This window comes from Lonchura striata, chromosome 17 (genome assembly GCF_046129695.1).
Source record: "Lonchura striata isolate bLonStr1 chromosome 17, bLonStr1.mat, whole genome shotgun sequence".
Classification (NCBI taxonomy): domain Eukaryota; kingdom Metazoa; phylum Chordata; class Aves; order Passeriformes; family Estrildidae; genus Lonchura; species Lonchura striata.
Window position 1 is genome coordinate 4,761,046 of NC_134619.1, and position 12,353 is coordinate 4,773,398.

Consider the following 12,353-nt stretch of genomic DNA (forward strand, 5'->3'; position numbering starts at 1 on the left):
TGGTCTTTGCTTATAATGGAACCCAAAGCTAAGTTTGCCCAAATGCCCTGCAGCCACTTCCTGTGGCAAACCCACGATGGGTCAGTAGAGCAGTCAATATTTTCCTGGGATTTCATTCCCCAGATGAGAATTCTGTGTGTCTTTCCCCAGATGCTGGAGCCCAGAGAGCAGTGAGTGCTGACAACCATCAGGAAGCTCTGTGGGAAGCCCTGTGCTATTAAAACTGCTCTCTGAAAATAGTTCTTCGTTTTGGTGGCTTTTCTTTTGTAAGGGTACATATAATTACCCACTCGTGATTTCTCTCAAATGTATTAATACAATGTTTAATAAAAAAATCCTTCTTTTCTATTTGTCTAATACAACTAGATATAAACATCAGGATCAGTAGCTTGGAAAAAAAGCTGAGATGCCTCCTTCAGAAAAGTGCAGCACTTTATCCTCCATTAATCCTAGACCTTGCTCAGTGAATGATTTGTACCACTGAAGTAATTATAGCTGTATAGCATTTGATAAGTTATCACAAATTTATTACTGTATTTTGCTCTGGACCTAAGTGTTTTTTCCATCAGATTCAGTCTGAACTGTAGCCCTTCTACACCAAGATATAGTATAAGTCAAGTATTGAATCAAGTGCATGTCTTTATTTCCTGTGTGTTACATCTTTAAAATTATTAATACGTACAAAATTAGCAAGGTCAAATAGTGCTTATGTTCAAAATGTCTTTGTTTCTTGTCTTGGGTCAGAATTTTCAGCCAGAAAAAAATCCTTCACTCACAGGATAAGTTTTCAGCTCATTTTCCACCAGCACTGGAGATCTCTTTCATTGCACCTGTTATCAAGTAGCCCTTTTCCAAGGCAAGGAAACAAAGCCTTTGCAGGCAGAGCTGGTTTTGACAAAAACCCCCTTCACTATTTCCAACTTCACAACCAAACTGAATTTCTTTTCCAGAAGTTGTCAATCACATTCTCCCTCATCAGATCGACACAACATGACCCTGCCCACGGTGGGTGAAACAGCTCTTAAGAGAAATACAATAGGGAGCATCTCACATTAATCTCTCCTCTGTTATTTGACTGTTTTCCACTAACCTTTTCTTCTGTCAAATTTAATTAAATCAGCTGCTTTTGTGGGTCTAACCTGGTCCTCCTCTGTTTGGACATTCCCTTCAATTCAAAAGGAACATATGATTTGCAGCCAGCAGGGACTTAGCCAAGCTATTTTCTTAAAATAATTCTCAGCAATGAATAACAAATTACACTAAGTGAGTTTATTTTATCCAGACCATAAGGAGTCAACACAGTACAGATGCCCCAGACTTGTGTTGTGCTCCTGACTGCCAGTAATTTTAAAATCCAGGATTTTAGTGTTGTTCATACCATGTGTATACATATAGGATTAGACAAAATGGTTTGAATATATTACACTGATTTTATTTTTTTAGTTGCTGTACTGATAGATTTTTTTAAAACCTCATGTTCCTCAGAATAAAAAGGTCTGGCTACATCAGTGGTGTCATGAGTGTGGAATTTCAAGCTTTCTGCAAAAATGAGACCAAATATAAGTAATGAGCAATATTATGAATATTTATTCACCTACACTGATCCTCCTGATGATCTTTTTCAAGCTTCCAGCCTGACAGAGCTTAAAGAAGAAGGCAGTTTTACCTGAATTTTGAAAGGTTTTTCTTCTTCTTTCTAATCAAGCTTGATATAGCAGAAAACAAATCAGGCTGATAAAAACAGAAGTCAGACTTACAAGAAAAACAGCTGTAGCAGCTAAATGGCTTAAAGCAGAGAAAGTAGGAAAACAGCATGTGGGGCTAATGATGGGTGCTTTTCAGGTTTCAGAATACATTAAGGCATTCTCCCTGTTTATTAAATTGCTCTGGCAGCATTTGACAGCAAAGGTTTTGTGGATTATAAGAGTGCAATGGACATAACTAGGATATTTTTTTATCCTAAAGCCTGGCCTTTGGGTAATCACCAAGAAGTTACACGCTGCAGGAGGAATTTGCTTTCCACAAGTCCAAAGAAGGTTGTTTTTTTACCTAAAAAATAAATGTTTCTGAGATTGTTGTTTACTTTCCCTTCTCTGCCTTCAGATTTTGAGTTTTTTCTGTCTCAGCACTCATTGCTTTTGTCAGTAAGTGGCAGAAACCACCTGGAAGCAGCATCAATTTACTGCTGGCATATTTACCAAAGGGCACCTCTCTGCAGCACCAGGTGCTGTGTGACCACCCAGACTTTGAACTATTGCTCGTCTCTCCCTGCTCAAGAAAAGCCAAATGTAATTTCATGGTTTTACAGAAATTGCCTCAGCCAAAAGTTAGAAGGCATATTATTCCTGAGGTCTCCTTTTAAGTGCTCTTTGTGAGATGACCTGGAATCTCTGGGGCATAAAGGCTGGAAAGTGATGATGGGAGCTGGGCTGGAGCTGGTTCCTGTTCCTGGAGATGCAGGTGGACCCCAGCTCTGTCCTGGGCAGAGGGAAGGGGCTGGAGATGGCAGCTCTGCAGCTCCCTCATCCCAGTGGGATGACCAAGTGCTCCAGCCAACAAATGGATTTTTCTTCTCACAGTATCACTGTTAGATAAAAAAGGGTTTTAATTTCATTTTGAAGTGTTATTTTCAATTTATTTGATGCATGGAAAAATTAAATGACCTGCTAAAGGTCACTTGGGGAGGGTTTGGGAAAATGCTAAAGAAATCCAGATCTTTCAAGCTGCAGCCTGCAACCTTAATCACAGCCCTCCTCTGTTTTGGCACAGTGGCTGTAGTCAGAATTGAAATACATTATCCAAGATATTCATCACATTTCTTTTTTTTTACTGAAATTTATCAGTAGCTCGTGCCAGCTCACTGCCATCCCTTTGCATGACTGTCAGAAGCAGGTAATTCAGTTTTCTTATTTCTCCCCTGCCTCCTTGTGGATTTACATCTGATCTGGAGTTTGGACCACTGGAAAGAGAGATGCCCATTTCTGGTGATGCTGTGATTCTAATGTTGTTATAAGTGAGATAACTGTATGAGAAGCTCATTAGCTGACATGTAGTCATTTAGTCTTTCTAAACAGAAAAGTTGACACTATCCAAGGAGAGATACCATAGCAATGGGGTTTAATTTTGATAATAATTCTGCTAATAGTTTTGAAGTCAGCTCATTGCACCTGAGTCACTTCATTCAAGTTTTGAGAAATTCCTGTACTCAAATATCAGCTAAGAAATGTTGTGGCCTCTGTTGCCCACCCTCTGCAAGTCGAAATGCAGAACAAATACAGGGTTAATAACAAACCCTACTGTGCTGTTGACCTTGCACACAGCACTCTCCTAAACGTGCTGCTGCCAGCAGTGGTGGCCAGCTGGGGTCAGAGCCTGGCAAACCCTCTGCAGGGTCACTTCACTGCTTTGGTGGGTGTATTTTCCTGTATGCCCCTTTCTTTGGGCAGAAGTTGCTGCATTTAAATTCCGAATTTTGTACTGCACCTTGGGTTTTTTTGTTTTTTTTTTTTTCAAAACCTTGATAACCCAGGCTCAGTGTCTAATCCCTTAGGGGGAAAACTCCAAAAAAAAAAAAAAAAAATAAAGAAAAAAGTATCCATCTCAGATGAATGTGGTGGCATCATATTGCACTCGAAGCACTTCTGTTCCAGTTTAATAGAGCCCTTTCTATGCACAGTATTACAGTATTGCTGGCACCAGGCATTGTTAAGTGAATCATTAACATAACCCATCAGGATCCCCAGTCTGTCTTACCATTTCCAGTTACTGTGTTGTGGGTTGGTTTTGTTTCTTTTTTTTTCCTTTTTTTTTTTTTTTTTTTTTTTCTTTTTTTTTTTTTTCTCCTGGTTTAATCTCAGGGCTGTTGAGTGCTTGGAGTTCCTATTTCTGAGCTTCCCTGTGTATCCCTGACAACTGGCAGGTCTCTCTTGGAGCTGAGCTGCTCAGTCAGCTCCTGCTCCTGGCGCAGCTCAGCAGCGTCCTGGCACTCACCATGAGATGAGGTGCATGAGCAATTCTGTTTGCTTCTCACAGACCTTCTGCCTGGGAGCTCCAGGGAGATGTGGCCAGGATGCTGGAAGGCTTTTTGGGATGCCTGCTGGGGTCTGCTCTGTTCCCAGTGCAGGAGCAGTTTCCACTTCCCCACTTCCCCTGCCTGGATGACACAAGAAAAGGCAGCCGTGGGCAGCAGCCACTGAACTGTTTGGTCTCATGCTACTAAAAAGCCAAACAGAACAGGCTCCTGAAAGGCTTTCTGGCATTCTTTGATGTTGTAACCTCTGTGTGATAAAAAGATCATATTCACTTTCTTTCAGGTGACTTTTAAAGCACTTCCCCCTGCTTTCATGGGAAAGCTCAGCCTGCTAGTGCTCGGTGTTGTACCCACCACCAGAGGCTGTTTTGCTTTCAGAAGCTGTCACAGGAGAAAGAGGAAAGAGCTGCTAAACCTGGAGCAGGTCCCATTTACACTTATGTGGGAGATTCAACACCCACCCTGGGAGAAGCTGGAAAAGTTAATGGTGTGTCTGGTGGTTCCAAATGGGTTTAAAGGTGTAAATTGTAACACATTAATATACTATCATAAAGTGCAGTAGGTGAAGAGAGAATAAGATAAGTTGCATAATGTGTGAGATCCCCCAGGTTATGGGTCTTAGGTGCTGAGAGGGAAATTGTTAAGAAGTTTAATTGCTGGTTGTTAATCAGGCTGTCAGGAGAAAGCCATTAAAGGTGGATGTCAATATAGTTCCAGTGCCAAGAGAAAATCCTGAGCTTGACTACAGACCTTCATTTGTATCAGAAATAATGGGTTTTGAAGGGGGGTGGAACAGCTCCTCCAGGCTGGAGGTGTGGATGAAGCTGCTGTGGGTGGTGGGACTGAGGCTCTTGTTGGCACAGAGGAGTTCACTGGTGTCTGGGTGGTGGCAGGTTTGTTCAGAGGGTCACAGGGACACACAGGGTCTGACCAGCACATCACAGGCCAGGGTGTCACATCAAAGGCAGCCTGGTGAGCACAGGGCTGTTCCCAGCAGGGCAAACTGTGCCTTGCTGGGCAGGGCCAGACCAGCACCAGCCCTGCCTGGGGCTCTCCAGCACAGGCAGCTCATAAAATCAAATCCACCAGAGGCTTGTGAAAGAGAAACACCTTGCCATGCTGGAGGAAAAGCCAATGTAGCCCCAGCCAAATGGAGAAAACAGCCCTGGCTGTTTCCTTTGCTGTCTGGCTGTGCAGCACTGAACAAGTGTCCCAGTTTGTTTTAAAATAGCATTCCCTCCCTTGTTTTATGCCTGTCTTAGCAGAAACGTGAACACCTCAGGTAGGAGCTGGTCCTGTCCAGCGAGGCAGTGATGGAGCAAAACTGCATCTTTTTAGCCCAGGCAGCAGCCTGTGCCCTGGGATTTCCATGCCCAGGGGTTGATGTCTGCTGAGGACTCTGCAGCCACAGCGTGATGCTGAGTTGGATGTGAGAAATGGAAAAGTCAGGGTTTATCCAAGACTGCTCAGCTCTGGTGAAGCTCTCTCAGCACTGCCATCGCTGGGGGAGCTGCAGGTGTGCTGGGTTCTCTGGTGTCCTCTGAAAGATGCCTTCTTCCCAGAGCTTCCAGAAGCTTTCTGCTGGAAATCTGTTTTTATTTAACCAAGGCTAAGTAGGGAGTATTAAGGGATAGATGCTTTAAAAGCTTTTCCTGTGAGCTTTGTGTAAACGGTGGCTATTTAGATCTTTTTGGAAAAGTGCTTTTGCTTGAGTCAAGTGAATGCTTGGGGGGAGTTTGTTTGTTTTGAAATTGCCTTTCCTGGTTCTGGTACAGTATTTATTAATGGTGTGTTTGTCATCTCTGATACCCAAAAAGATGAACATCAAGTCTTCGCTACCATGCAAAAAAAATTATTTAGAAAAAAAATCACAAGAACATCTCATATTCATCTCACTGGTGTTGCAAAATTAAGGGGAGATGAAAAAAAACATAGATATAAAGAAGATGTGAGGATAACCATAGGAAGAAATAGAATTTAGATTTCCTATCTCCTTCACCAATAAATTCCTGCTAATACATCCTACATCCTGGTAACCTTATTTGCTTTACCAGACGTGGTGCTAAAATTAGCTAGTCATACATTTCTTAGGAAGTAGTAATTAATTGGACAATATTTGTACAGAGCTTTGAAAATGTAGGTCCTAATTTTGCAAACCCTTTGTCCATAATGCAGATTAATTTAATCACATAATTACTGCATTTCTGGACTTTGGTGTACACAGTTCCCAGCTCATGTGTGATGTATAATAATTGCCTGTGTAAACTGGCAGTAGCCACATTTCTCAAATACTGTGCATATTGAAAATTGGGATCACAGGTAGCACTCCATTACTAGGACTTCATTTTAAAAGACTTTGTTCTTTTCTGCTCTGTCTCTGAATACGACTCTCTCTCGTTTATCCCCTCTCTCAGCAAGGGAGGGTCTGAGCTGTGCTGGGCTCAGGCAGGGATTTGAGCCGGTGCTTTCCGTGCCAGCCTCTGTCTCAAAAGCCACTTGCAGTAACTCTAATTTTGTCTAGGGCACCTGGTCCTTTGTGTGTGCCAATGGAATGGGCTGGTTCAGTGATAATGATCAGTGTCAAGCCTTTTCACATCAACAGTCTCTGCCATTTGGACTGAAAGGGTTTTTTTTCTTTTTCTTTTTCGAAAGTTGTTTATACACAGAGAATGCTGAGAGATCTGCCTTCTGCTTTAGCTCAATTTGTCATAATTTCTACCTAGAAAAAGAGGATTTAGCCCTAATTTAATATATTCTTTTGAACGTTTTTGCTCCTCAGACCCTGTATTAGATTGCTCCAGCATCTCACTCCTTTATTGGTAAAGGACCTACTAATTTCCAGCCTAAATTTATTCATGGCCAGTTCATACCCATTTGTTCTTGTGTCAACATTGTCCTTTAGTTTAAATTGCTTCTTTGCCTTCCTAGTGTTTATCCTCCTGATGTTATTTATAGACAGCAATCATATCTGCTATCAGCCTTCATTTTGCTAGACTAAACAAGCCAGGCTCTCCCAGGCTCTCCTCCAGTGATGGGCTCCTCAGTGCCAGCACCTGGTTGTGTCCTGGGGGCTCAGCAGTGAGCACGAGGGCCTGGCTTGTGCCCAGCATCCCGATGAGCCCTGGCTGCTTGGCACAGGGACCAGGGGTGCCAGATGTGCACTGCCAAGAGCTGCACACAGGCTGTTTGCCTCCTTGCCCGGCAGCAGGGAGCTGGTGGGACATGGGGACAGCCCTCCTTCCTCGTGTCCAATAGAATAGTTTTGTTTTATTGGTGCCTTGCTTCATTTTCCTGTATTTTGTGCTAGTAGATCACATCTTTCTATTATTCAGTTGCCCTTCTTCCAAGCTGCTATTCCTCCTGTACAAGGCACCTTTTTAACCAAACTCTTGACTAATTTCCCATTAACCAGCTTAACAAATTCTTTCAACTAATTCCCATCTTCTGGAATTTAGCTGATGTATTTCTTTTGGGCATTCTATCAGATGATTGACAGAAGAGCAGACAGATTAGATCTGCCACAGTTCCTTTAATTATGCCTTCCTTCATAATTTTTTCCTTCAAAAGTCCTTCTTAGTTTTTAGGTCAGACTAAAAGCTCTGCACGTATCAAGATGAGTTTTTTTCCTTGTCTGGAGTAGAAACAGCACATTTGCTTTGCTGTAGCATGAACATCTGTTAGATTTATTAGAAACACTGGCCCTGGGACCTCCCACAGGCTTCAGTGGGGCTGGGTTTCTAGTCTAGACCCCCTTGGGCCACAGGCTCATTTCCTGAGTTCCACAGCATCACCATCAGAGCAAACATACAGTAAATGTTAGAACCATTTTGGTTTACCTCTATGCTGTAGTTTCTGCCCTGTGCTATTTAAAATGTCATTTTTTCAAAGAAAGAGAATAGGAGAATTATTCTGTATGATCAAAATGCCATCGAGAAAATGTCTCATGCTTGGGGGCATGAGGCTGCATTTTTTTTTTTAATAGTCGTAACAATAATAATGCTATTAGGACAACAAACTGAGATGCCCCTGGAGATGATGTGACAAATTGGAAGGACATGCTGAAATTGAAATTGATTGAATAGTTCAATAAAATCAGCTTAATGCACAAAAGCAAAAAGATTAGCTAGAGAAAAACAAAAAAAAAAATCAGTAATTTGTTATCTGCTGGGGCCAATCTTGCTAGAGATTGAATTAGTTATGAACTGAAACTAGGCACTTGAAAGGAGCACCCTTATATTCACAGAGGGCTGGAGCCTTTGGGGTGGAGCTGGGTGTGGATGGAAACCATCCTGAAAGTTTGGCAGACCAGATCTCAGGTTATTTCCATTTGGTGAACTTGGCAGTGTTGGCTTTATGGCTGAACTTGATCTTAAAGGTCTTTCCCAGCCTAGATTTTTCTATGATTTCGTATGTCCGCATTCTATACAACTTCCCACACCATTCTCCATGTCAAAATCCACTTTAGCTCTAAACACAATCGTTTTGTGGTCAATTGGTGGAAATCAATGTGACTTTGGGGATGTCTCTGGGGTTTCCCCAGCAGCTCATTTTTGATGTGTGCCCAGTGGCTATCCTGAGATCCTCACCTGTCCCCAGCCTGTGCATTCCCATCACGGTCCTGCCTGGTCACTCCATCCCTTTGAGATCTGCTGGAATTCCCCCCATTTTCTCACCTGGCTTGGGCTGCCTGCACTTTCTGCACAAGTGCTGTGTTCCTTTGCCATCCTTCCCTTCTTCCATCCTTCTACACCAGCTTCCTGTGGCTGGTACATTTGCACATTACAGTAAATCCTGGCCATTTTCCTTCTCTTTTTTTCTTTTTGTGTCGTATGATCTGACCGACATCTTTCTTTTAAACTTCTTTAATTTAGTGCTCTGAATTTGAGTGGGGTTTTTTTTATTAACACTACAGAGCTCATTGAGCGGTGCTTTGTTAAATAAAACAAACTTATAAACCTGGGGTCTGTGAATATACACACACAGGTGTGTTTTTCTCATTTATGTGAAATCTGATTGCTGCTACTTTTTTAAGTATCCTCCCCACTTCTATGATTTAAACCTTCTGTTATTTAAACCAAAGTATTTGGCCTGTTAGGAAATACTTCCATCAGCCTCCCAGGTCATCTATAACAGAGAATAAGGAAAGAAAAGCTAAATATGAAAGAGAAATTACATTCACTAATAAGGACATTTCAGCCATGTGCAGTGCTTGACAAATGGAGTAATGAACAGAACCTTCTTGCATGAGGCAAAACAAGGGCTAACAATAGTTTCTCCCTCATGTTTTATTATACAAGATAGGAAGAGATAATGAAAGTGTATTTCCATAATATATTCCAGTTCCAAGGTGCTGATGGATCCCTAAGTGTGATGTCTTGTCAATTTGGCAGGTCAATTAAAAGCCCTGGAACCAAGATAAAGCTAGAATGCAGACCTCTTATTCTGGCAACTCAGAAGAATCAAAGAACAGAGCCAGTTACAGCACTTCAAGGATGTTTATATGGGAATAAAGAGATGTAATTGACCTAATTCTTGCTCTTTGAAACTTCAGAGGACATTTGACATTTTACACACACTTGTAGCATTGGCACCTTGAAGGAGCAGCCCTGGGTACCTGAGCTGTGTTCTGGGAGTAGTTGGTCTTTCTTTGCATCAAAGTCCCTCCACTTGATTTCACAAAAAAGCTTTTCCTGCATAAAATTCTGCCTCCACTTGGTTTACACACCTTTGGGGCTCTCTGATGTGCCTCCTGCAGCCTTAAGGAGCCAGGGTTGTGCTGAGCTTTTGGCTGGATCCTTCCCGGGTTCCCATGCCTCCCTTTGCCCACGTTCCAGGAGAGGAGCTTTGCTTTCCTGTCTGCCTGTGAAGTGCTCTGTGAGCAAGACACATAATCAATAGTAAATTCTGCAGGTCTAAATGAAAATTTATTGTTGAGGCCAGTTGTAAAGATCAGGAGACTTCTCTTGATGCAGGCAGATATTCCTGAGTAAAGAGATCCCAGGAATATATGTACACATGCAACATCAGATGGCCTCTCCTATTTTATTCAGGTTTTTTTCCCAGTTGCATTGACTTACAGATCCTTTAGAACTTCACTGTGTGTGATTTTTATGGTTGGCTTTGTGAGGTTTTTTCCTTTGAGAGCTGTGTTCTGGGAGGTGCTCAGGAATTTAAATTAGTTCTGCTGAACTGCTGTTTATTGCACTGAATTATGTTTTTTCTTCCATACTGGACTTAAATTCTCCTTATTTACCAAGATTGTGTTAAGGATTGAAACACAAAGAGCATTTTAATGCTTTTTGGGCATCAAACTGTGTGAGCAGAACGAGCTGGAGGGCCGCCAGGCAATGTTGATGTCAATTTTGGGGGTATAATGTTCTTAGCAATGTTTTCAGTGGAAACACATGAACAAAACTTTTACTGGTTTTCAGAAGACAGAAGCTAATGTTGCAGAAAATGCTTAAAAGTTAATAAAAATGTCAGCTTCAACCAGAGAATTTTGCCCATAAGACTTTTGTTTCCCATGAAACAGATGATGTCCACCAATCTATTTAAAAATCACTTCAAAAATGATACAGAAAAATTAACTAATTTTTTTACTAATGTTTTTAATCCAATTAACCTCTTAGTCTGCTTCAAGACCATACTTGTAAATGGAAAATAAACCAAGGCGTTTCACAGGGTGCATTTTTGTCTCTCATCTTTTCCTTCTCTTAATTGTTTTTCTTTCTTTTCCAGAAAGTTCAGCAGTACATAGTCATTGTTCAAGCAACAGATATGGAAGGAAATCTGAACTATGGTCTCTCCAACACGGCCACAGCCATCATTACAGTGACAGATGTGAATGACAACCCCCCTGAATTCACCACCAGCACTGTGAGTATCCACACAGCAGCAGGGTGATGCATGGGAAAATGGTTTTTATTCATGGATGTTGATATCTGCTGTCTCTCCGAGCTGGTTGGACAGCTAGGAGGAACTTTGATGGATAAGTGTGAAATAAAGACTTTCAAGGGAGGAAAAGGAAAAAGGAAAAGACTGATTCATGAACCAGCAAAACTATTTGGTGACTGATTTGGCCAGGGCACTGAAGGAGCCGAAATAAGGTGGCAAACAGCCCATGTCTGATTGCACAAGAGGATGCAGTTGTTCCATAGAAATTGGCTGGAGACATATCAGAGTTATTAATACTTCTGAGTGAAATCCTGAGCAGTGAGAGGTATTTGGGGTTTATGGCTTGGATATGATTTCAAGAGGGCTGTAAGTACTCTAAATGGTAACAGGTAGCTGGTAAAATTTGTATTTCACTGATAGCTCTAACAGATGTATTTCTGTGTGCTGGCAGTAAATGTGTAGACATTCTTCAGTACATTTGGTTTTAATCAAAGATTTTTCTTAAGTTTTATTGGTACAGTTTTCTTCTGTTCTGGTCTCACATGTTGTAAGGTATTCCTGGAGGGCAAGGGGGAAAAAATAGAGATTGCAAATGACAAATTTTTAGAGCTGGTTAAGGTAAAAATGAAAATTTGGAAGGTGAAATGATGTGGTCGGGTTCATTCCAGCCTTCATAATCCACAGATGTAGAACATCTGAAATGTGCATAGTCAATTTAGAAATCACAGAGCAGTGCAGAGGTCTATATGCTAATAAATGAGAAATGTTTGTGTGCCCCTGTCTGTATTCATATGAGGGTCAACAAGGAGCAGTAAGTGATGTATCTTAAATGGACATCAAATCTTTATAAATACAGAGCATCTAGCTTCTTTGTGCTCAAGTCACTGAACATCCTTGGAGGAATGTTTTTATTATTTATATTATTCTGAATTTTCATTCCATCCTAAAGTGTCTGTAAATATTTATTAGCATAGGACCAAAGTTTCCCCTTAGTTATACTCTTACGAACTGCAGATATGTCACAGAACTCAAGAAGTCATGCAGAGCCCAGTTTATGCCCCTGTGGACCCAAACTGGATTTGTGTCAGTTCTGGAGTCTGGGTCCTTCCTCCCCATCCCCACTGGGAGCTGGGCTTGGGGCTGTGATATGCTCAGCTCCCAAACAGCATTTTCTCACAAAGTGACTTGGACATAGGTTCTAAGAAGAAAAAAAGGCACTAAATTCCTGCTGAGTCTCAGCAAAACAGGCACCCAACATGTTTTCGGGTCTGGGCATCAATCCCCAGGCTGTGCTGCTGCTCCAGTGGACGTAACAGCACACGTGTGCTCTGTGTCCATCATGCAGCTCCAATCTTTCTGCTGTGAAGTTGTGGTTAAAGATCTCCTTCAGTATGGTACAGTTATGGAGAGCCATAAAAATACAGCACAG

At 41.7% G+C, this 12,353-nt stretch overlaps 1 protein-coding gene across 2 annotated transcripts in view; it reads left to right on the forward strand.

Moving 5' to 3' along the window:
• The window catches only part of CDH4 (cadherin 4), a 416,361-nt gene that overhangs the window by 364,385 nt on the left and 39,623 nt on the right, over positions 1–12,353 (forward strand). For both annotated transcript variants that reach the window (XM_021553526.2, XM_021553527.2), the window contains exon 8: positions 10,769–10,906. In XM_021553526.2, coding sequence (XP_021409201.1) covers positions 10,769–10,906 — 138 coding nt within the window. The remainder of the gene's footprint in view (positions 1–10,768; positions 10,907–12,353) is intronic.